The sequence below is a fragment of the Schistocerca piceifrons genome, chromosome 10 (genome assembly GCF_021461385.2).
Source record: "Schistocerca piceifrons isolate TAMUIC-IGC-003096 chromosome 10, iqSchPice1.1, whole genome shotgun sequence".
Classification (NCBI taxonomy): domain Eukaryota; kingdom Metazoa; phylum Arthropoda; class Insecta; order Orthoptera; family Acrididae; genus Schistocerca; species Schistocerca piceifrons.
Window position 1 is genome coordinate 8,393,259 of NC_060147.1, and position 26,380 is coordinate 8,419,638.

The window sequence follows — 26,380 nt, forward strand, 5'->3', positions numbered from 1 at the left end:
CCTACCAAAACATCAAGAAAAGGTAAAGTACCATCTTTTTCCACTTCCACTGTGAAGTTTATATTCAGATGGAGTGAATTTCAGTACTGAAGAAACATAGGTAGAGTGTCAAGTTCATGTGGCCACACTAAGAACGTAGCGTCCACATACCCCAGAAAATAAGAGGGTTTGAGAGTAGCTGACTGTAGTGCTTTTTCTTCGAAGTCCACCGGGAAAGCTCGAAGAGTCACAGACATTGTGATGTATGTTCTCCATTTTCCACTTACTGATTTGTGTGTTCAGTCATTGTGAAACAGAGCAAATTGAAGTAAACCTATTTATTAATGAATCAGACAAAGAGAGTGACACAATGATACTAATGTTTACTCTATTTGGAGCAAACAGTGACACTACTTGTGCAAACATTGTCAAATAATATAAAGGGCAATCAAAAAGTTTCCATTCAAAGGCCGTACAGTCCAGAGTCGGTATACCAATTGGACAAAATTGCTGTAAGCATCGAGGAAATCATGCCACCGATGCGACGGGTCGGAGATAACCGTTCGGTAAAACAGCGTGTCCTGCTGCGTGAAGGAGGCTGTAACCACTCACCGCATGTCCTTGTCTGACAGGAATCGTTGACCCTTCAAGGGACTGAAAGTGTCATAATCACACGGATAGAGATGAGGAGTACAGGGCAGTTGCTCAACTGTGTTCCACTCAAGTCAGAGTTACTTCAGTCATACAACATTTGTGATGCGGAGACGGCACAATCTAATGGATTGTCGACTTGTCTCTGTCCTTTGGCAGCCAAGAATATAACAGGGCATTGGCCTGTTTGGACGCATTTGGTAATAACAGTGCCACAGTACCACATTTACCACACACTTGTCAGAAAGACACAAATGCCACGCAAATCCGCTGCCTACAGACAGTCGCTTATATACCTGCATCAGAGTCGTGCTATGTCGCATATACGCTGCTGTGATGCCCTCGGACTGAAACTTTTTGATCACCCCCTATATTGTGTGTGTTCTTCAGTACTTTGACACAATTCTGCAACTCGAATCACTGACCTTCCCAGTGTAGACTACCTTAGCACATGTTTTCTTGCCTATTGATTCTCTGTGTGCTTTAGTTCTTTTTGTCTCATCAGTTGTATCTCCACTATCAGAGCTACAAATAAGTAAGTCGTAACTTTCTCCTTCATTTTGGTGTAGCGGGACTTTGAATTTCGCCGCGCTACACTCATTCCTTCAGATATAAATTATACCGTCGCAGCTGTATGAGCGCTCGACGGCAGAGAAAATATATAAGAAAAGGAAAGTACTAAAAATGTAACTCTTTTTGTTTTCTATCCGTCTTTTGTCTCTCGAGAGCGGAAGCTTAATGCAGACGTAAAAACTTATTAGCTAGACTTGGTCTGATTAAGACGAAAACAACTTATTGAAGTGCAGACGTATTGTGGAAATTTGTATGAAATTCAGAGGATGGAAGCAGCAACATAAAATACATTGCATTTAATATCAAGACGATTTTGATTTGTATAAATTAGTGATTCCTGGACGATTGCAAGATTTCGGAGCAGCTACTACTTTTCACGCAGAAATGAAGTAGGAGATTTTTGAAGACCTGGACACCGCACGAAAGAAGACATGTTAACATGGTAAAGGATGAACTCTTATCTACGCTCTTTCTCCCTATTAATCACATTTTGTTATTCTCTGTTCTCCTTCAAATAATTTTTATAGTGGAAATTGGTTTGACTTTTGCTCAGAAACACCACAAGGACCACCCCAACAATAGCTTTTCCAAATCACAAAGTCCGATAACTTTTCTGTAATACGAAGTCCGATTTGCATTTCATTCTTTCCCTTTTTCACGGTCATTAACGATTTTAAAACCCCCTTTTTATTCACCATTTCTTCCCACATTTTCAACCTTTTTTCTTTTCTTTTCTTCTCTTTTTCTTTTTTATTAACCACTACAATGGCGTTTATGAACTACATGAATAAATGAATTCACATCATCTTCCAAGCATCTTCTTCCACATTACATACAATGACATCAAATAAAAGCCACGAACCAGATGAAACAATTACAGGAACATAAGTAACCATTCTTATCCACAAAACTGTACAACGGTCCATTATACGTTACAAGTTGCCCTTCGTACCAAACAAAGCCACTGTAAACTGGCATGGCCGATGATTGCAGCTTGTTTAAATTAAATAGCTCTCATTGTACATTCACAGTTTTATAGTCTACTTTTTAAATCCATAAGTTTTACCAAGAAGTACTACTCACCTTAAAGAAATTGCTGTGAATTGGCCACATCACACATATTCACTAACTCACTTCCAGGAATCTACAACGCAGTTCCCTCGGTGTGAATATAATCTAATCTTTAATCTCTCTCTTTATCTACTGGTCTAGTTCCACACTGCCAATGGTCTTCCAGTTATAGAGAACCTGTTTCCTCCTTCCTTAAAAAAAAGCCTCGAGAAAGATGTGGAACCCTTGGGTAAAATAATATAAATGTAGTTGTTCTTTGGCACAAATACAGAAAATTGAGAATTTTGCAATTTTATGATTAAATTGTAGTAGTTAATACATAATTACCACCTACAGATAAGAAAAACTACAGAATTCATCTGGATACCAACAACATTAACAGTGAATATTGGTTTGTTCATTTTGAAATATAACAGTTATTTGATAAATCGGCCAAATTTCCATGAAATAGCAAGAATTTTGTCAAACATAATTATTGTATGCAAGCAGGATTCTTATAATGACTGGAGAAAAACAAACACACACACACACACACACACACACACACACACACACACACACACACACACACAGACAAAGAGAAAGAGAGAGAGAGAGAGAGAGAGAGAGAGAGAGATGCAACAGTCATCTAAAGCAGCCATTTGAAGTTACACAGGCAGGCAGCAGGAGGGGGAGAGAATGAGAAGAAAAAAAACCAAAGAGGGAAATGTCTTTTGTGATGTTCCTGAACCTGTCTCATTTGAAAGATTGGGTTACTGAACTGTAGAACGTAAACTGGATGAAGTACAGGCAAACCACCACCAGCATTTGAATTAACAAGTCTAAATTTGGTCACGAGGGCACTGAAAGCGATCAGTTCTCTGGGCACACAGTTGAGGTTTTGCCAGAAAAAAACCAGTGACACCATAGTGCGAGACTACCGAGTGGAAGTCTGAGTGGATGCTGGGACTGTTGGGACTGAAACTTAATCGAATACAAAACGCCTGCGAATTAAAATAATGAAACTATAATCTATCGACAAGAAAAATGTGTCTAGAAGACTGTAGTGTTCGACCCTGTGTACTAGCAGCCTGTGGGACTTTTGGTGACAGTCTGTGACTGTGGATGAAATTGGATCCACCATTACACACCAGAGATGAAACGAGAGACTGAGGCTCGTAACAGTGTGTCGAATGAGACAAAGACCGACTCGTCCACTGGCAAAATTACGGTTAACGTTTTTTTGAGAGTACACACAGTTTTAATCTGCGAGGAAGTTTCATATCAGCGCACACTCCGCTGCAGAGTGAAAATCTCATTCTGGAAACATGCCCCAGGCTGTGGCTAAGCCATGTCTACGCAATATCCTTTCTTTCAGGAGTGCTAGTTCTGCAAGGTTTGCAGGAGAGCTTCTGTAAACTTTGGAAGGTAGGAGACGAGGTACTGGCAGAAGTAAAGCTGTGAGTACCGGGCGTGAGTTGTGCTTCGGTAGCTCAGACGGTAGAGCACTTGCCCGCGAAAGGCAAAGGTCCCGAGTTCGAGTCTCGGTCGGGCACACAATTTTAATCTGCCAGGAAGTTTCAGTATCCCACATGTCTAAAGTATAATCTCCAGGGATTATTTGATTATTGGTAAAGTGCAAACTGGTTCTGAATTCAACCAAAAAGTAAGAACCTTTTACAGGACAACACAATTAAAGAAAGAATAAAATCGGAGATGTTCATATACCGGTACAGAACTCCAGTGTTCGAGCACAGACAGCCGTCGAGACTCTGGGCTTCGGAAATGAAATTCCTTACATCCCAGTCCAGAAGAGCAAGATGGAGTAGCAAAAGAATGAGAAAGGAAGCTGAAATCGAGATGTCCCTTTCAGATTGAACTGTCACATTCGGACTGTGACCGTACAGGTACGTAATGAGGGTGGCACCGAGAAGGAGAGGTCAAATAAATTTGGAAAAAGAGGTGAAAGGAAACATCCTGCAGGAAGACCCAGAACCCACAGGATAGACACGATCGAGGGTGACCTCGCTGCCAGAGGAAGGATGACGGACGGTGTTGTCTGTGGCAGGTTGCAGGTGGACAGAAGGAAGTGAAAGATTCTTGTTAACAGTACCCGGGAAACTGCAGCTGTCTGATGGTGGTGGAATTCCTTATTCCACAAAGTTTAAGCTCGGAGGCTTTGCTACCTATTATTCTCTATATAGGGAGTGAGACAGGGTTGTAGCTTATCCCCAATGTTATTCAATCTGTATATTGAGCAAGCAATAAAGGAAACAAAAAAAAAAAAGTTCGGAGTAGGTATTAAAATCCATGGAGAAGAAATAAAAACTTTGAGGTTCGCCGATGACATTGTAATTGTGTCAGAGACAGCGAAGGACTTGGAAGAGCAGTTGAACGGAATGGACAGTGTCTTGAAAGGAGAATATAAGATGAACATCAACAAAAGCAAAACGAGGATAATGGAATGCAGTCGAATTAAGTCGGATGATGCTGAGGGAATTAGATTAGGAAATGAGACACTTAAAGTAGTGAAGGAGTTTTGCTATTTGGGGAGCAAAATAACTGATGATGGTCGAAGTAGAAAGGATACAAAACGTAGACTGCCAATGGAAAGGAAAGTGTTTCTGAAGAAGAGAAATTTGTTAACATCGAGTATAGATTCGAGTGTCAGGAAGTCGTTTCTGAAAGTATTTGTATGGAGTGTAGCCATGTATGGAAGTGAAACATGGACGATAAACAGTTTGGACAAGAAGGGGATAGAAGCTTTCGAAATGTGGTGCTACAGAAGAATGCTGAAGATTAGATGGGTAGATCATATAACTAATGAGGAGGTATTGAACAGGATTGGGGAGAAGAGGAGCTTGTGGCAGAACTTGACTAGAAGAAGGGATCGGTTGGTAGGACATGTTCTGAGACATCGAGGGATCACCAGTTTAGTATTGGAGGGCAGCGTGGAGGGTAAAAATTGTTGAGGGAGACCAAGAGATGAATACACTAAGCAGATTCAGAAGGATGTAGGCTGCAGTAGGTACTGGGAGATGAAGAGGGTTGCACAGGATAGAGTAGAATGGAGAGCTGCATCAAACCAGTCTCAGGACTGAAGACCACAACAACAACAACATTCTTTATATCTTCTAGATGTGCACATTTCTGTGTGGGCTTAGTCACTGTTTTTTAACGCAATTCCCATTTTTGTTTACTTAACTTAGTGACTATTTTTCCACTCCAGTAATCAGCCTACACAATATGGCTAGTGAAAATATATTACTCTACAGAAGTGTGGTGAAGTGTCAGCAATACACACAAGAGCCAAGACTGAGAGCATCTGTACTGCACTCTATCCTTACACTCTTCAGTTCTCTGTGAGAGTAACCTGAAAACCAGCCCACCCGGTTATCTGCGCAGTCTAACGCACTGCTTTCTGGGCGGGAAGGCATGCCGGTCCCCAGCACGAATCCGCCCAGAGGATTAGTGTCGAGGTCCGGTGTGCCGACCAGCCTGTGGATGGTTTTTGAGGCAGTTTCCCATCTGCCTCGTCGAATGCGGGCCGGTTTCCCTCATTCTGCTTCAATTACACTGTGTCGGCGATTGCTGTGCAAACACTTTCTCCACGTACGCGTACACCATAATTACTCTTCCCCACGCAAACATTGGGGTTACACTCGTCTGATGTGAGATGTTCCCGGGAGGTCCACCGGGGGCCGAATCGCACATTAGCCCTGGCTTCGGTGTGGCGCGGCGGAGGGGTGAGTGGACTGCTGTAGTCTGTTGTGGGGTTGTGTACCACTGAGGGCTACAGTGGGGATGAAGCCTCTCCGTCATTTCTAGGTCCCCAGTTCCATACAATACAATACAACCCGAAAACTATCCCCACAAAATTTCAGTCACCTTTTTGCTAACTGATCTTTATCACTTAAACACTTGTCATGCCATTTCAAATGTAAAGGAAATAATATTAAATGGTTTAGGGACAATATTTATCACACACAGCTACAACACTCTCAACAGAAATAAAATTAGCAATGCTCTGGAATAATAATCATTATTGCTACACATTTTTGTGAGAGAGAAAAATCTCAACTGGGAATGTTGAATCGGTTTCTTCTTCCTAGCAACGCAACACTCTTCAGTCTCTTGAGCTTCAGCTCTGGTAGAATGTGCCGATGTCGGCACCACGGCAGGAAGACCGGCCTAGAAAACATTTATTAGACATCAGTATCGGCCACACGTCTACTATGCGGAAGCCGTAGATGCAGTGTAGTAATCGGTGACAGCTGTGCCGTGCAGGTCGTGCTGCTATAGCTTCATTCGGTGATGTTTCTAGTTACTACTACTTCTGGCACTTTTTAATATTTTTTCTATTTCAGCTGCTCCATTTCTCACTACCTAGAGTACATTATTAAGAGCAACTTGTGATTTCAACTGAAGCTGATGATGAAGCAGTGCAGTGACAGTTCATTGTCAATATACTACACAGGTTAAGTGTCTTTTGTTAATGTACATGAACTATTTCATCACCACACATTCTCCCCCTTGACAGAACTACAGAACACAATGAAAGATGGATGAAATCAATCAATTAATCATTTCTTCTTATTCATTCACTCCTATGCTCTTCTTGATCTTGAGTTTGGTTCAAGTATTCCTCACCTTTGTCATCAGAGTATACACTTTTCTTATCTATTCTACACACCTACCCCCATGAAATTTTCGGAAAAATTTTAAAATATCGAAATTATTATATTTTTAAATGTGCATCTATGTATATTTTTATAATTACTAAGATGATACTACAGACTGTAACTTTTCCATCCAGACTTTTGCCCGATTTTTGACATTTTGGATAAAATTAAGACATATCCAGTCTCTTTCACTAATAAACATCAAAGACGAAACTCTAACTCAGACCTATTGGCAGAAACATTCCTTTAGTTGGGAGAATCCTTCGACGAGTTTTACATAAACCTCAGCACTCTGCCAGACATCAGCTCTAAAACACTTCTTAAAATGCCACGGTTTCCGAACACTGCCACCCAGCTGGAAACCAAATAGATTTTCATCGGCAGTTTTATGAAATTTGCATCACATGTTCTCTCCAGATATAATTTTTTTGGATTCACAGATTAAGAGGTCAAGGTGCAAGCTCTTCAACAAGTCTGAAGGTGGGATTTATATTAACGAAATTTTATTTCCATTATGTCGATACATATTCCACAAAGGTACAACTCGAAAGTAGACTTCATCTGCAAAGCAATTTTGCTTATACAGTTTCCTTTAGTAGTAGTAGTACTGTGAGTGTGTCACGCTCACGGATGATCTGGTATACTGCCAAATCGTAACATACCCTGTTTGAAAGTGCTTACTGTCTGTGAACTTCATCCCAAGTTGGTGATCCTTTATGAGAAGTTTCCTTATTCATCTAAACAATTAAGAAATGTGCAGCAGAGTTCAAATGTGACGGTACATCCAATTCGAATGATCTAAGGGACAAATGCAAGTTAATTGCTACAACAAACAGAATGGGGACAACTGTCTCCAGTTACAAGAAAGATAAGTCCAAACATTTCGAGCATGACACTTGATTAAAATATTTAGCAATAATACTGAGAAGCGATATGAAACGAGATGAATGTGTGAAGTCAATATTAAGGAATGCAAACGTAAGACTTAGATTTGTAGGAAGGGTTCGGGGAAAGTGAAGTGCACACAGAACCAAAACTGGATTCGAGGCACTAGTGCGACCAATTCCACAGCATCGCTCCTACGTTGTGGCACGTACCGACTAGAGAGCAAAGTTCTGTATATGACTCTGATGTCAAAACATCCCTGGCAATTTGACTTCCATAAGTAGTTTCTGCAGGTCAGTCTTACATTTTGCAGCAATTACTGGGCAAATTTGCTAGTTATCAGAAGTTTGTCTCAGACTTACCGAATTCTTGTGCATTCAGTAACAGTATGAAAATGTCTGTCACAATGTGAATAGTGTGTGAAGACAAGTGAAAGAGTCACTGTTAATTTGGAAAGTAAGGTGCTTTCCTGTCTTATGACACACAAAACACGTGAATTTTAAGAATAGGGTTGTGAAGCAGGACTTTCACGGTAATATTAAAGCAGACTTGAGACAAATTCCTAAATATGCTACATAATTTCCAAATTGAGTATTCAGTACAAACGAGAGATTAAAAAAGTGTTTCTCGAAAAGATAGATACCTAAGCTCTGTATTCATTTCTTCACCCAAACATTTTTTTTCTTCTTAACTTTTTGTTCATCAGGATTTTCTTTATAACAATAGTAATAATGCAAAAACTGTCTCAAGTTGTGAGGCGGCAACCTATTTCAGTCCTTCCTTCCTCCTATTTGCAGACTGAATTTGCATATGAGATTTAACTTCATTTACTACCTGATACAATTTTATTTGTCGACTTTCTACCAGAATTGCGTGTTGTTTGCACGAGTGGCTAGGCAGTAGTGTGTAACAATGTAGTGTATCGGGACTTTGAATTTCGCCACGCTACACTCGTTCCCTCGGATATAAATTACACCGTCGCAGCTGTATGAGCGCTCGACGGCAGAGAAAATATTTATAAGAAAATGAAGGTACGAAAATTGTAACTCTTTGTTTTCTACCCACTATTGTCTCTTGTGAGCAAAAGCTTAATTTAACTTATTCACTAGTCTTGGTATGATTCAGACGTAAAAACTTATCCGTTAGTCTTGGTCTGATTAAGATGTAAAAACTTATAGATATGCAGACATATAGTATTGTGGAAGCTTGTAAGAAATTTGGAGGATGGAAGCAGCCGTAAAATACATTGCATTCAAGATCAAGATGGCTTTAATTTGTAGGCATTAGTAATTCCTGGACGGTGAAGTTTACTGCAAGATTTTGGAACAGCTATGACTTTTTCATGCAGAAATGAAGCAGGAGATCATTGGAGAACAAGACCTGAACGCTGCACGAAAGAAGACATGTTAACATGGTAAAGAATGAAATCTTATCTATGCCATTTCCCACTGTTAATCACATTTTGTTATTCTCTGTTCTCTTTCAAATAATTTTTGTAGTGGAAATTGGTTTGACTTTTGCTCAGAAAGGCCACAAGGACCACCCCAACAATAGCTTTTCCGAATCACGAAGTCCGATAGCTTTTCTGTAACACAAAGTCCAATTTGCATTTCATTCTTTTCCTTTTTCACGGTCATTAACGATTTTAAAACCCCTTTTTATTCACCATTTCTTCCCACATTTTCAACCTTTTCTTTTCTTCTTTATTAGCCACTACAGTAGGTAACCCACCCCTCTAACTTCTCATTCTTGTAGTAGCTTTTTCCATTACATACATCCGGTTTCGACCGAGGGGACTCCTTTCCCCCAAGTTGAAAACAGGAGGAACTTTTGCAAGTTCTGAAACAGCTGCTGGACATTTAGAGTCCAAGGTCTCACACTAGTGGTCCACACGTACATTCGCGAGACCCATTCTCGGGACTATACTACTAGTTAAGCTTCTGCGAACGATGAGTGGCAGAACAGAAAACTGGTGCGTTCAATAGCAGAATAGGAAACCACTGGTGAAATGCATGCTCTGCCTTGTAGCGGGACTTTGAATTTCGCCGCGCTACACTCGTTCCCTCAGGTAAAAATATCCCATCGCAGCGGTATGAGTGCTCGACGGCAGAGAAAATACCAAAATTGTACCTTTTTTTGTTTTCTATCCCTTTTCAACTGTCTCTTGATAGCCGAAGCTTAAGGCAGATGTGATCTGATGCTGACGTAAAAAACTTAATGGCTAATCTTGATCTGATTGTAATGTGTAGACATTGTGGAAGTTGTTAAGAAATTCGGAGGACAGAAGTAGCAAAGTGAATTAAATTGCATACAGTATCAAGATGATTTTAATTGGTATAAATTAGTGATTCCTGGACTATTGCAAGATTTCGGAGCAGATTTTTCACACAGAAATGAAGGAGATTTTTGAAGACCTGGACGCCGCCCGAAAGAAGACATGTTAACCTGGTAAAGAATGAACTCTAAGCTACGCCATTTCCCCCTGTCAGTTACATTTTGTTATTCTCTGTTATTTTTCAAAATTTTTTGTAGTGGAAATTGGTTTAACTTTTGCTCAAAAACGCCACAAGGACCACCCCGACAATAGCTTTTTCGAATAACGAAGTCCGATATCTTTTCTGTAACATGAAGTCCGATTTGCTTTTCATTCTTTCCTTTTTCCACGGTCATTTACGATTTCAAAACCCCCTTTTTTATTCACCATTTTTTCCCACCATGGTCAACCCTTTCTTTTCTTTTCTTCTCTTTCTCCTTTTCTTTTTTTTTTAGTAACCACTACAGCCTCTTCGTTTGTGGCGGAATCCTCAGTTACCCACTTTCCATTACGGTGTTACGTGTGGTCTCCAGATACATTTCCTCAAGCAGAATATACAGCCGCTCTCGTGTCTGCAAATTTCTAAACTTTGCTCTTCCCATCGGACCGATGTCCGAAGCCCGAGAAAGTGTGCGACAAACGAGTCCGGACGTGTGAATGGGGCAACACTCGTCTCCCGTTTTCTTACACGTGTATCTCATTGGTGGACGGATTTTATCTTTACTGTGGGAGATAGGGAATGAATGTCCAAATCCCTGACTGGGAGAGCATTTAGGCCCTCTCTGGGATGGGCTATAACAGATTGTGCATGGTGCCTTTCCAGGGTCCGAAGGAAGGCTACCAAAATTAAGAGAGGCTTCTCGCATTTCATTTTCGATTCGTATCAGTATTCCATTGACTGGAATACTCTCTTTCAAATTCTAAAGGTGGCAGGGATAAAATACAGGGAGCGAAGGGTATTTACAATTTGTACAGAAACCAGATGGCAGTTATAAGAGTCGAGGGGCATGAAAGGGAAGCAGTGGTTGGGAAGGGAGTGAGACAGGGTTGTAGCCTCTCCCCGATGTTATTCAATCTGTATATTGAGCAAGCAGTAAAGGAAACAAAAGAAAAATTCGAAGTAGGTATTAAAATCCATGGAGAAGAAATAAAAACTTTGAGGTTCGCCAATGACATTGTAGTTCTGTCAGAGACAGCAAAGGACTTGGAAGAGCAGTTGAACGGAATGGACAGTGTCTTGAAAGGAGGGTATAAGATGAACATCAACAAAAGCAAAAGGAGGATAATGGAATGTAGTCAAATTAAATCGGGTGATGCTGAGCGAATTGGATTAGGAAATGAGACACTTAAAGTAGTAAAGGAGTTTTGCTATTTGGGGAGCAAAATAACTGATGATGGTCGAAGTAGAGAGGATATAAAATGTAGACTGGCAATGGCAAGGAAAGCGTTTCTGAAGAAGAGAAATTTGTTAACATCGCGTATAGATTTAAGTGTCAGGAAGTCGTTTCTGAAAGTATTTGTATGGAGTGTAGCCATGTATGGAAGTGAAACATGGACGATAAACAGTTTGGACAAGAAGAGGATAGAAGCTTTCGAAATGTGGTGCTACAGAAGAATGCTGAAGATTAGATGGGTAGATCATATAACTAATTAGGAGGTATTGAATAGGATTGGGGAGAAGAGGAGCTTGTGGCAGAACTTGACCAGAAGAAGGGATCGGTTGGTAGGACATGTTCTGAGGCATCAAAGGATCACCAATTTAGTATTGGAGGGCAGCGTGGAGGGTAAAAATTGTAGAGGGAGACCAAGAGATGAATACACTAAGCAGATTCAGAAGGATGTAGGCTACAGTAGGTACTGGGAGATGAAGAGGGTTGCACAGGATAGAGTAGCACGGAGAGCTGAAGACCACAACAACAACAACAACAACAACAACAACAACAACAACAAAAACAACGTATCAGGGTACCATCTCAACTGTAACTGTCCAGCATCATGCTGGTAGCTACCTTAACCATTCATTTTCCTAACACTGTGTAGTGGTTAATAAAAAAGAAAAGGAGAAGAAAAGAAAAGAAAAGGAAAGGTTGAAAATGTGGGAAGAAATGGTGAATAAAAAGGGGATTTTAAAATCGTTAATGACCGTGAAAAAGGGAAAGAATGAAATGCAAATCGGACTTCATATTACAGAAAAGTTATCGGACTTTGTGATTCGGAAAAGCTATTGTTGGGGTGGTCCTTGTGGCGTTTCTGAGCAAAAGTCAAACCAATTTCCACTACAAAAATTATTTGGAACAGAGAATAACAAAACGCGATTAACAGGGGGAAATGGCGTTAGATAAGAGTTAATTTTTTACCATGTTAACATGTCTTCTCTCGTGTGGCGTCCAGGTTTTGTTCTCCAAAAAACTCCTGCTTCATTTCCGCGTGAAAATTCTTATCTGCTCCGAAATTTTGCAATAAATTTCATTGTCCAGGAATTACTATGGTACACAAATTAAATCCGTTTTGATATTGAATGCAGTGTATTTTACATTGCTGCTTCCATCCTGCGAAATTTCATACAAACTTCCACAATACGTCTGCACATCAATAAGTTTTTTCATCTTCATCCGACCAAGACTAACTAATAAGTAAGTTAAGTTTCCGCTCTCCAGAGCCAAAAGCGGATAGATAACAAAAAGAGTTACAATTTTTGTACCTTCATTTTCTTATATATTTTCTCTGCCGTCGAGTGCTCATACCGCTGCGACGGTATAATTTATATCTGAGGGAACGAGTGTAGTGCGGCGAAATTCAAAGTCCCGCTACAACTGTTCTATTTTAATGTAACCTCATTGTTAAATTATTTTAAAACCTCGATGTTTGGGTGTCATGAGTAATTTTTACATTCTGTTTGGATAAATAATACTTCACCAGATCAAACTCTATCATTCAGCAACCACTAAAGTAAATTATTCAATTGAAATGTCCAGGTCCTCCAACCATAAGCAATGAGGTGGGGCCCCCCGACAAGTTCAGGAACTTTTCAAATAACATTTCCCGTTGTGCGGGGCAGCCGAATTCTCAAATAACCTATTAGCTTCGTTGAAGTAATCTACCATTTTTTGGGGTGACTGATTTAGTACCAGTCAAATCTGCACGCCTACGGGGCACTCGATAAGCGAGAGGTAGTGTTCACAGCACACCCAGTTTCTGTCACTGTGCTCCGATTTTTAAGCATGGCACCGTAACCTTCCACTCGCATATCTGACAGTGCTACTCTTCTGCGAGTACTCGCGAGTTCCCGAAAGCAACTTGCCCGAGACACTCACAGACGTGAACTCGGACCAGTTTTCATTCTAATGCGAACAGCTCAGCAAGTGTTCAAAAAAAGTTAATTGTAGAATTTACTCACTAGAGGATACACACATTTAGGAGTCCTCATTCAAGTTGGCAAGATATCGGACATGTGACAAATGGAGAAAGACGTTGCTACCATTTTAACAGGTCGGTACCGTACATATAAAAATGGGGATCTCTGAAAGAGAGACAGTGTACTTGTCTCTAAACCCTGTCTCGTCAGTTTAGATATCGCATATTTGTGGAAGGCTGTGTGAGCATTCTGCTTTCACCAGCGTGTACACTTTATATCTTGTAAGGATCGTGAGAGACGAGGACATGCACAGAGACACGTAGGAAGCCATCCACCCAAAGTTCAATACGAGTGGACAGCAAATGTATCCTCCACCGTGCACTGCTAAGTAGCTCACACAGTGTGTCACTGTAGCTGCAGTTGTAAATGTGGATTCGTGCGAGTGCTGGCCCAGAACTGTGGCCACAGATGAGACCACTGAGAAAGTGCAAAACACTGCTATCTGTCAGTAGTGAAATACAAATGTGTGGAACTGTCGATATGTGTGTACTAGGACAAAGATTACAGCACATATGTTAATGTTCTCTGCCACATTTTTCTGGCTGTACGCAAAGGCTGACCTCAGGAGCCACACAGGGATTTCAATACAGTTTCCATTATTAGACAGATCAATCTGTGGAGAAAGTTTTCGTACATAATTAATTACCACTACGACAGACGAGTCCTCCGATCTCTGCCACTTAGTGCCACTCTTCTAGGCTGGGGTGAGTCACTAGTTTTACACGCAGAATTAAATAAGAGAAAGGTAACTCATTTACTGAACTCTAAATGAAAGCAATCACGAACACGAAGTTCTCAGGAATGTGTGGACTGTTTCGTAAAGATCATCAGAAGCAAAATATGGGTCATCACAGTGGGTAGGTGCACCATAGGAGGTGGAGCCATCTGACAGTTCCAGGAATCCCGTTGGTAAAGTTACAGTAGCTGGAAAATACCACGATACTCTTGTGGACTTGTGGAGATACGTTAGAAGGATGCTGCTCTTTTTTTTTTTTTTTTTTTTTTTTTTGGGGGGGTGGGTCTTTGAATGGCATCGGACCACAAAGTTGCTTTGGCAACGGAAAAGCTGAAAGGTGCAAAGTACAATTTGTCAGAACACACTTCCTCTCGAGCATATTAGGTGCTGTAACGGTACTTTGACTACTGCGCCTCCCCCAGTGCAAAGATATGATTTATGATCGCGAATGCAGAAGAGCACTGTGCCAGCGACAGATTTCTTTGTAAGTATCCCCCCCCCCCCCCCCCTCTCTTTTGCGTAGGTGCTTGTTTAACAACTAATTCATTACTCTCTTGTCTTCATACGTTCAAGACGTGTATTTTTCGGCGCTGTGTTAAACAATGATTTAAAGTAGAAATTAAAACTATATTACGAAATGAAGTTATTTCAGTAGTGATTCGCAATGGTTATCACCAAATTTATAAATTAATCCTGACTGTGACAACTTCAAGAAATTTTCATCAGACGGAGAACAGGAGGACCAGCAAACAATGAAAAAAAGGACATCCTACAATAAAATTAAGAAGTATTCCAGATGCAGCCACAAATACTATATTATAATAGATACTACGTTTCTGACAGAATTATAAGGTAAATTTCAACTTATTTCTGATGCTATTTCCTTACAGTCGCTTTTTGTAGTGTTGCCGACTCGGTCTGCCATTCACGGTCAAATTACAGCACTATCTCAATCAGTAATACAAAGTCCGCCTTATCCGTAACTTATTCCATCAAAATTCAAAACCCAGTCAGATTTTCAATTTTGTATTTTTACGGCAGAGCCCCGAGGAAAGGAAACACTACAGCGCTTGCGAGTTCCACACGTAAATTAGATCGGGAAGTAGAGTTCGATCGAGAGCTTAGGGCAACTGCATACAGGTGTCTCGCAGGCTGCTCCGGGGCCCAAAATCTAGCCAGTGCAGAAATGTGGACTTACTGCGTCTTTCTGAAAGGAAGCTCCACCAAACAGTACGTGATCTCATTTATTACCAAACTGTCGATTCACCTCGGCCTCGGGACAGATGTGTACACTTTTCAAAGTAACTAGTTTTTTAAATGCTTTGGCACTCCTTATTTAAGTTTGTGAAGTTACCCTTAGGATAGTCCGCTTCCCCACTCTCCCTCCAACTTATCTAAGCTTAAGTTCACCAACAAAGAGACAAGGTAAGCTGAAGCAGCCTGTGTAGCAGAGGACACACGGAGTACCACTGGCATGTCTCCCACTCCCATCTCCCCACACTCCTATCCCATTCCAGACAGTACGCAGGTACCAAGATTTCATTACCCCACCGTACCGGGTCCGAATTCTCCAAGGTCGGCACCGTCGTCGCTACGAGAAGAAAAACTGTGTTCCTCGGCTTATTTCGGAACACGAGCTCTCCGACTTCTGTCAGTAATACTGTCCACGGTGCACGGTGTGTTTCTTCAAATGTCTACCACTGCACTTTGTACACCACTTCTGGCACATTTCCACACCGAATAAAAGAAGGCCGTGACAAACTGTCCATCTGTTATTTTAATCTTGTGTTTGTTCCAATAATTAAACGTGAGTGATTTTGAGCACCGTGCACACTTCCTCAGGATCTTTCCAGTAAGTCCGAGTCTGCCACCAGACTTCCCCGTGGCTCGACTTACCCGGTCGTTCTGCCTTACCTCACTCCTTACGTCAACTCCCAGATACTCCTAGGTCGAGAGGGATTCCAGTAATCGACTGCCGATCGCGCAGTCGAGCGATATCCGGTCCGTACATTTACATGGGTGCACTGCACCACATTTACCAAAGCAGCAGATGTCAATATTTGCGACTTGCACCGATCGTCTGCATTTCTTAACACGTGTCAGCTACACAGGGGCACACGTGTAGTCCACTATATATACAGTGGACACTACATCAACGTACGCTACAGGCTCTCTTTTTTCTAACGGTGTCACTCCGTCGTGATATAATTTTGACAATATTTAGAATGTACATGCGAAATCTACTTTACGTGTGATGCATACGCTAAGATGACACATTGCCAAACTACCTATTTGTTTTAGTAGAGGAAGTACAATTAATACCTTGAAGAGCTAAGGATCCTAACTTACAAACTGTAATGCTTTTTTCTTTCATTATTCACTCCCTTTTTATTATTAGTTACGTAATTACCTGTACTTTTCATATTTCACTAATTGCAATCAATTTCAGAGCCAAAAGGTTTCATCTCCAGGGACACACTGTGGTAAGTGATGTATTACACATGTGAAAATATATCTCTTAACAGTGAGGGAGCATCTATCCATCACCACATACAGTTGCCGTGTGGCTACCTGATGGCGATAATGGCCACCTTCCACATATCAGGTATGTCGAGTGTTTACACGTCCGTTGCCACAGTATAAATCAGATAGTTGTGCTTTTGCTTTAAAATTGACTGCAATTAATGTGGCAATAAATACAGTTGATTGGACATACGCTAATACCTAAATATAAAAAGGTAAAAAAACAGCCGAGGTCACAACTCTTGCGTCACTATGGAAGATGGTGATTCTGCTGTGAGGGGAAGAGTGGAACACTCAAAAATAAATACAGCAAACAAAAAAATTTAACATTCACCTGTAGCTGCTACAGAGTTTAACACACGATATTATTGAGGCAGCTAGCAGAAATTGCTCGACAAAGCTGAGGTGTGATTCGACTTTCAGAGGTTTCTCTGCACTTAATAACACTATTGAACATGCTGTCTTACAGTGGATGGAAAATAACATGTAATAACACATGTGGATGATAAAACAACTAGAAGGTAGGAACTATAACACACAGTTGGAAAGGACAAAATAATAATGGATAAGGCCACGGGTCTCGGTATCTAGAAGTAACAAGTTTATTATTATCAATATTGGCATTTTTATTATTATAAAGTCTCAATAGCATTAATAACATTATATTTACCAATGATGTATTATAAATTGCAGTAAAAGCCTCAGTCATTAAAAATAATGACTAAATTAAAATACAGGACTCTAACCATCCTATACACAAATTTGGTTGTTTGTGCAACCTTTCCTACATCATTTAAAATGAAGCTGTCCCAGTCCTTCAAAACTTTTTATCTAAAAATTATTTAACAATGGATAATGTAAAATTTAGCTCTATAACACCACACCACCCAAGATCTTTAATTTTATTGTACTAAAATTTGAATATTTTCATTGCACAATTTTAATTTCAATGTACTCTGGAGGCAAATATGAGATTGTACTTCATATGTACATAGAAATTGCTGCTTGCACTTCCTGATGCTTTATACAATGGCCTGTGCATTTAGCTCCACAAACGACACCAATAATATTCTTGTCTCCGATGAATCTTTATTTATATGGTTGCACCTGATAATTTCAACAAAGTTTCTGATGACTGAATGCAGAAATTCCTTTTGTTTTTGGCACTATCAAATAATAATATGGAGTAAAATCACTCCCATCTATCTCAACCATTTACAACCCACAAATGCATCTATAATAACCAGTCAAACCAAAATTTATAACATACACAATCAGTCAATGTGAAAAATATAATTCCTGCTTCACAGAAATAGTAAATTAGAAACTATATCATATTAAAAAAAGAAGATAAAATAAATGCATTTCTAAATATTTATAATTTGATAATTTCATATATAAAATTTTCTTTTAAAAACATTACACATATAATCATGGTACCACATAATATCTTTGAAGATTTTTCTATCCTATTGACTTCTGTTTGGCAAGAAATTGAGGGCATCAACAGAACCTCATTTGCTTTGTTATTAAATGCACGAAGAAATGCCACAGTAAAATGCCTACGATTAAAAGATAAATTCCTGCTCAGTCTCAGTGAAGAACTTCCACTGTCATACAAGACATTCATCATAAAAATTCACTCACATAACACACTTATTAGTGGTGGGACAAGCCCACGTTCTGTGGTGGGACTATGGAAAAAAAAAAAAAATCCAACAGCCTCGCTGATGCCGGGCGTTTCACAGATGCAAATGCTACAGTGCATTTTGCAATTGCACTCCTCCCGATACTTAAATTGCTAAATAAGGGTTACAGAGGGTCAGTTTCTGTAGTAAAAGTATCGAGTAGTGTTTGTGTCGATGTTTTTTTGACTAAAGCGAACACCGTCCAAATGTAGTTTGCCTAAAACCAAAAGAGAAAGAAAACAAACAAAATTCAGTTTAAAATGCTTTATTCTCATCCAAGGGATAAAAAAAAGAAAAAGCAAATGTGGTAGTCATAGTGAGTATTCATGCTGCAGACACACACATGCACACACAACAAACAGTGAACATCACGCTTATCTACAAAATGCCCGTCTGTTCACTCTGAGACAAAAATTGTCAAAAGATCTTTATTACTACAGACGATTGACATTACGCAAATAGTGCTACAAATGTAGCTGACAGTGCTGCCTCTCGTGTGGAAAAGGAGACTTTAGTAGAGCACATGCATTTTCCTTCAACAGCAGGATGCAAGTAACTGTTATATTTTTTAATTTCATGCAGTCATCATTAGAATTAAGACTGATATACATTCACAATACATACACAGAAGAACGTCAACCTACACTCACAACTGTGTGTTTCAACAAAAATTACAGCGTATTTTGAACCCGAGGACTGAACTTCGGCTGGTTAATGTATCAATCTGTCATAATTTGTACACGGCAGCTCCCAGTGGTCCGTTTCTGTTACCAGTTGTACAGCTGAGAAGCAAAGATAACTGACACAGTAAAATAACAGACTGCACAGATTGCACAGCTTTCTTCTTCCACATATTAACATTTGACTAATTGTGTACAGCCGATGACAGAAACAGACCTAAGACAGGATAGCATTTCATCTGAAGATCACGCTTCAGGGCTCGAAACGTGTCTAGCTTTAATAAAACCCTTCATGTGGCTGAAAGTGAATGCGAATGCTTTTACTTACTATTTTATGCCATTATATTTATCCCCCAAGGCACGATTACCTGTATCAGATTACGAGACCTATTCAGTTTTAATAGCATCGATAGGAGGAAGGAAAGAAGGGAAAAAGGAAAAAAAAAAAAAGAAACGTTTATCATTGTCACAATGCCGAGCTCATAGAAGACCGAGTACGAGCTCATACTGAATGGAGAAATCAGTTAGGGCCTGTTTGAGGCAACTGTCCTAAGAGTTGTATTAAATAATTTAGGGAAAAATCACAGAGAACCTAGACGCGGCTTACTGCCAATGACCCTCCAGGACACGAGAGCACCGAAATAACCACTCACACTCCCTCACCAACACGAGGTGCGTCTCGAAAGGGTATTGTCAGTAAGCCTCATTTCATCCAGAGGTGTACTTGGAGACAAAATGACAAGTGTCAGAAGAAGTCACTTTGTGTCAGAAGTCAGTCAGTCAGCCCGTCCTAAAGGATCACAGTCTCAGCTACACTGTATTTTATTACGATTTCCTTAAATAACGAGATCACCCGTATTGCCCACAGGTAGAACCAAACTCCTCTCAAACCAGTAGGTACGTGAGTAACTGTACCCACTGCCCAGTCTGTGTCTGCCCTGCACGCCATTCCATTACAACAGTATTCAGCATTGGCAACGATTACCACGTCTGCTATTGCGAGCACCAGGGCCACGGAACACACCTATCGCTGCCAGCTGTATCCACAGCCCACTACACAGCCGCGCTGCTCGTTCTGGTACTATGTTTTGCACTTCTCCTTGTTGTATCAGAACTATTGACCCTACTATGCTGTCCATCTGCTTTGATACAAAACAGTGGCAGACACAAATCACTCTCTGAAATCCACAAGATACATAAAATATACCAGGTGATCAAAAGGTCAGTATAAATTTGAAAACTGAATAAACATGGAATAATGTAGATAGAGAGGTACAAATTGGCACACATGCTTCGAATGACATGGGGTTTCATTAGAACCAAAAAAATACAAAAGTTCAAATAATGTCAGACAGATGGCGCTTCATCTGATCAGAATAGCAATAATTAGCATAACAGTGTAAGACAAAGCAAAGATGATGTTCTTTACCAGAAATGCTCAATGTGTCCACCATCATTCCTGAATAATAGCTGTAGTCGAGGAATAATGTTGTGAACAGCACTATAAAGCATGTCCGGAGTTATGGTGAGGCATTGGCGTCGGATGTTGTCTTTCAGCATCCCTAGAGATGTCGGTCGATCACGATACACTTGTGGCTTCAGCTAACCCCAAAGCCAATAATCGCACGGACTGAGGTCTGGGGACCCGGGAAGCCGAGCGTGACAAAAGTGGCGGCTGAGCACACGATCGTCACCAAACGACGCGTGCAAGAGATCTCTCACGCATCTAGCAATATGGGGTGGAGCGTCATCCTGCATAAACATCGTACGTTCCAGAAGGTGTTTATCAGCCAGGCTGGGGATGATGCGATTCTGTAACACATCGGCGTACCTCTGACCCGTCACAGTAGCAGTTACAAAACCAGAATCACGCATTTCCTCGAAGAAAACAGGCCCGATAACGGTAGATGTGGTAAATCCAACCCATACCGTGACTTTATCATCGTGCAGTGGAGTTTCCACGACAGTTCTAGGATTTTCGGTAGCCCAAATTCTGCAGTTGTGGGTGTTGACAGACCTTGGAGTGTGAAATGAGCTTCGTCGGTCCACAACACGTTACTCAACCAATCGTCATCTTGTGCCATCTTTTTAAACGCCCACACCACAAATGCCCTCAGCTTCACTAAATCGCCAGGTAACAGCTCATGATGCCAATGGATTTTGTACGGATAGCATCGAACGGTACGCCTCAGTGCCAACCAAACAGTAGTGTTTGGAATGCCGGTGCTTCGAACTTCGAAATCATTCTCGCCACAGCTGCATTTGTCAACGGACCTTTACCCGTTTGAATCCCCATCCTATGGCGATAGGATCGTAACGCTGAACTAGCACATTCCCCATTCTGATAATACAGCTTCACTAAAAGCGCCTTTTTAGGTAACATCAACATGCTGCAACTGCTGGCGCATCTGATTCTCTCTCTCATTACAGCTCCTTTTATACACGACTGTCATGCACAGTCACTGACGTTTTGCTGTCCAGCACCATCTGCCTGACATTTTGTGAACTTTGTTTTGTTTTCGGTTCTAATAAAACCCCAGGTCATTCCAAGGATGTGTGTCAATTTTTACCTCTCTATCTACATTATTCCATGGCTTATTAAGTTTTCAAATTTATACTGACTTTTTGATCATGCTGTAAATTTGACACAGTGCCCCACTGCAGACTAAGGTCTGAGTGCACACATTAGGTACCTAGATATACGAGTCGCTCTAAGACTTCTCGGGTAAGAGAAGCCAGCTACGACATAATCGCGAATAGAAACAGTGATCCTGGTGCTGTAATTTTTTTAATTCCAGTTTTTGACCACAATACAAAGTCCTTTGACGATGACCGGTTTCAGTCAGTAATGACCATTTTCAGATCTGTTCTACACCATGTGAAGATGGTGGTTACTGACTGAAACTGATCATCATTGAAGGATTTTATGTTGAGATCAAACACTAGAGGGGGGAAAAAAAAAAAAAAAAAAAAAATTTCATTTGAGAACCCGGTACGTCATCCTCGGTGGCGAGTGTTCGTCAGAGATGATGAGCATATTGTCATGAAAGCTCGGAAGGGGGGAGGATGGGGGGGTGCAATCTGACAGCTCCTCTTCTCTGCATACGTACACGATCTGACGGATGAGGTGAGCAGCAATTTACAACCGTTTGATAATGGTGCTAGGGAAGATGCTATTGTCCAGTTACTGTAGGAAGATACGAGAGGTCTTGGATAAAATTTGTAATTGGTGTGACAAATGGCAGCTTGCCCTAAATGTAGAAAAATTTAAGTTGATGCAGAACAGTAGGGAAAACAAACCTATAATATCTGAATACAGCATTAGTAGTGCGCTGCTCAATAGCCACATCAATTAAATATCTAGGTGTAATATCGCAAAGCGACGTGAATCGGTACAAGTACGTCGTGTCGGTAGTAGGGAAGGCAAATGCTCGACTGTTCTATTGGGAGAGTTTTGGGAAAGTTAGCTCATCTGTAAAGGAGACAGCGCACAAAACACTAGTGCACCCAGTCCCGAATACTGCTCTAGTATTTGGGCTCCCCATCAAGTTGAAGTAAAGGAAGACATAGAAGCAAATTCACTGGCGTGCTGCTAGATTTGCTACTGACAATTCTGATCGGCACACGAGTGTTACTGTGATACTTCGTGAATTCGGAAGGGAATCCCCAGAGGGAAGACTACCCTCCTTCCCCAAGGCACTATTGCGGAAATTTAGGGAACCGGCATTAGAGGCCGACTGTAGAACGAATACTACTGTTGCCGATGTACATATCGCACGAGGACCACAGAGATACAGTCAGAGAAATCGGGGGTCATACCGAGGCTTACAGACAGTAGTCTCCCCTTCACTCTATTTGTGGGTGGAAGAGGAAAGGGAATAAGTAGTAGTGGTATAAGATAACCTCCACTATACCCCATAAAGTGCTCAGCAGATTACTTATGTAGGTAACAAGAAGTATTGTTATTCTCACGACATTACATTTGTCGGCTTTGCCAATTTGCAACCAAACTTATCTTCTAACCGAATCAAAATGTTGGGCTACAGTCATCACAGACTACATTCCAGAAAGTAATGCAGAAGCAAAACAAATATCGTAAGTGTTCCGTTCTATCCGCGTTTGCAGAAGTATCGCACCCTACGCCACTACGATCTCGCGGGTAAGACTTGTACGAGCTTACATTTAAGGCTGTCACGTGAGAAACACTCACAGAACAAAGAATACACTGCCAGAGTCACAGTAGAATGTACACTTTCAGAATTTTTTCAGTAAACTCACAAATTTGACAAGAATATTGAAATTGCGAGTTACACATTAATCTCTTCGAGTATACTCTAAAATATGTTTACGAATAGAAAAGGCAAAAATTTCTGTGACAACATTTTCGCAATGCAATTTGTTTTACACGCAACAGCTCCAAGGTATTGTACTGAGTGTAATCTTTCACCCGTAAGAAGTACACCGGAAAACAAATAGAAGCTAACATTCTGCAAACACCGAAAACCTGCGATGTTTTTCTCCCCTTTACACAAAGAACATATATGGGGTTCACTCCTATCTACATCTGCACCCGTACTCCACAACCCACCGTACGGTGCACACCGGAGAATACGTCATACCGCTACCTGCAGTTTCCTTTCCCGTTCCACTCACAAATGGAGTGAGGGCAACAGACCGCCTACACGCCTCCACACGATCCCCAGCTACACTCGTCTCGACTCCGCGGTTCTCACACGAGATGCTGTCCGTGGCAGAGTGACTGTTCTGCAGTGTGTCACCAAGGTCAGTTCTCCAAACTTTCTCTTTAGTGTTTCAGAAAAAGAATACCTTCCTCCTCCTGATACCCATTCAATTTCATGAGAGGGTTTCCGTAACAGTCACGTGATGACCGAAGCTACCACTAACAGATCTAGCAGGACACTGTCGACGTCTCCCTTCGGTCTGATCCGGCCGGGATCTCGAACACGAGGCCTCCTTTATGGACGAACTACACTTTCGTCGTGTACTTCCGCGATTTGACGTATCCTCTCTACGGTGAGTAGCAATTTATCCTTTTTGTAACATTGTTTTTATTCCATCCTGGACCTTCCACTGTTTGGTTAGACTTATAGTACAGTACATGTGACAATGAGGCGGGCAACTGCTGAAAACTGAAATGTTTCAAATATCCAAGGAGGGAAGAAATTGCCATCCGGCAAGTGAACAGATGAGGCAAGCTGACAGCTTTACGAGAGGAGCAATATGGAACAACAAGACCCCAGAAAACTAAGAAGTCAATATCTCAGATATACGATTTACCAATCCCCGTCATATGCTGCAGAAACCTGGGTTACAAAGGCAAGGGGGAAACTGTAAAGTACGAAAGCAAGTGATACGGTGTTTCTGAAGAGCTGGACAAGTGTTACAAAACCGAAAAAGATGAGAATTGAAAGTGTTAGGCAGACAACAAGAGAAGGCAGAGGAAAAAGAATTAATACGGTAGGGGCACGAGAAGGGAAAGGACGAGATGCGGTCGCACGAGATGAAGCTGGAAGACTAAGAGGAGAGAACGAAAGTATACACAAGGGAAGAGACAACTGGACCACAGGTGTGTCCTGCACAGAGCCTTTCGAGGGTGGGAACTGTACAAGAAGAAAAAGACGACTGTCGCTACTGACTTATTGCCGATAGCGTAATCCGACCATTACTGGATCTGCCTCCTATCTGTGTCCGAACACGACATCCGTTCACGTCGAAGGACAACTGACAGTCCGCGCGCTGACTGACAATCATGCATTTCATTACAGTTTCCCGGTATTGCAAGTTTTCTATACAGAAGAGCTCGATCTGCAGAGACAGCCTCATGCAGGTTCCGACATTATCCAGCATATCGTTTATGTATAAACATATGACTGGCACAGAATATACAACAGTACTAAAGAACTGGTCAATTTTTTTTACAAGGTATCTAGTCTTCCAGCACATCCTGAGCTGTTCAAATCTTGTCTCTCAGAGAGTTTTTTTGTAATAATTCTAAGTGCGTATAACACTTGTTTACAGCAAATACAACCTCTTCATTTGATAAAAAATTTTATTCTGTGCAATTTTTTGATATTAGGAAGAAGAAGGGGGAGAAGAAGTCACACGAGCCGGATATGGGGAATGGTGAAGGCAGAGTACTATTCTGAATTCTATACCGTGCAAGTTTGCCACTTTTCCCCCCGACGTGGGAGTAGGTGCATTATCGTGGTGCAGAAGAATTGTGTCTGTACTAATCTTTGTTGCTTGTACTTCAACTTCCAGTAACAATGGAGAGAAAAAAATAAAAAAACAAATTAAAGAAAGAACCAAACATATCGTTTTAGCTTTAGGCTGTAGTAGTGTGCACAGTCTCTTAATAGTGCGAGATTTCTCTCGAAATACGCTTCAAATTTTCCAAATACAGTTCTGGAAAGACCTACCTCTAGTGTTTCTTTGCCACAATTACGAGGGACATCAACTCGGCAACTTCCTGCGGCTTCACTCGAGGCACTATACAACTGTTTGTAGGAGATTACTAACCTCACACTGACCACTCAAATCTTAATGCAATAACACAAATTTTACAAATCATTTCTCCAGCAGAAAACTTGAAGCGTCAATGACTTATCAGATCTAAGCTCGTAGGCTATTTATTCAATAATATAAATGGTCCGAACAAGATTTACTCTTACCAGAAACAATATTTTCCAATCTGTGACAGAAATCTACAAGACATATTCGTCTCGAGAATCCGTTCTCTCCTTCTGGGTTCTAAATTTTGTGCTGCACTAGAGTACGTTTCCAACATTTTGATCTTCACACACTGCTCAACTAAATAACACGACTTTTCACGAATCCTTTAGGAGTACAGGAGACCACTCACCGAAAGGCAGGGGCACCGAGTCAGCAAAAGGAACACAAAAAGAAACAAAACTTGCTAGCTTTCGGAGTGATCCTTTTTTTGAGCTAGAGCGAAACAAACACACACAAACTGTGCCCTCAAACCCTGCCGCTTGCCGTGCGAAGCGTGCCGGCACAGCATTTCGAAAGGTGGACTAGATCATCATCATAAGCATAGTGTCGAGTGAGGAAGGCAGAGCAGGGTGGGGGGCCGGTGGGGGGGGGGGGGGGGGGGCAGGGAGAGCAGGTGCCAGGAAGCAGCTGGCTCACCAGCTGGGGATGTGGGAGGGAGCAGTAGTAGGTG

General features: G+C 41.2%; 1 protein-coding gene across 2 annotated transcripts in view; it reads right to left on the reverse strand.

The window, feature by feature from the left end:
* The window catches only part of LOC124718907 (glycerol-3-phosphate dehydrogenase [NAD(+)], cytoplasmic), a 113,943-nt gene that overhangs the window by 25,116 nt on the left and 62,447 nt on the right, over positions 1 to 26,380 (reverse strand). The window contains exon 9 of one of the 2 annotated variants that reach the window (XM_047244556.1): positions 17,389 to 18,713. The exons of the other annotated variant lie outside the window; for it this stretch is intronic. Coding sequence (XP_047100512.1) covers positions 18,683 to 18,713 — 31 coding nt within the window. The 3' untranslated portion in view covers positions 17,389 to 18,682. Of the gene's footprint in view, positions 1 to 17,388; positions 18,714 to 26,380 lie in introns of those variants that run through there. 2 annotated transcript variants of the gene reach the window in all.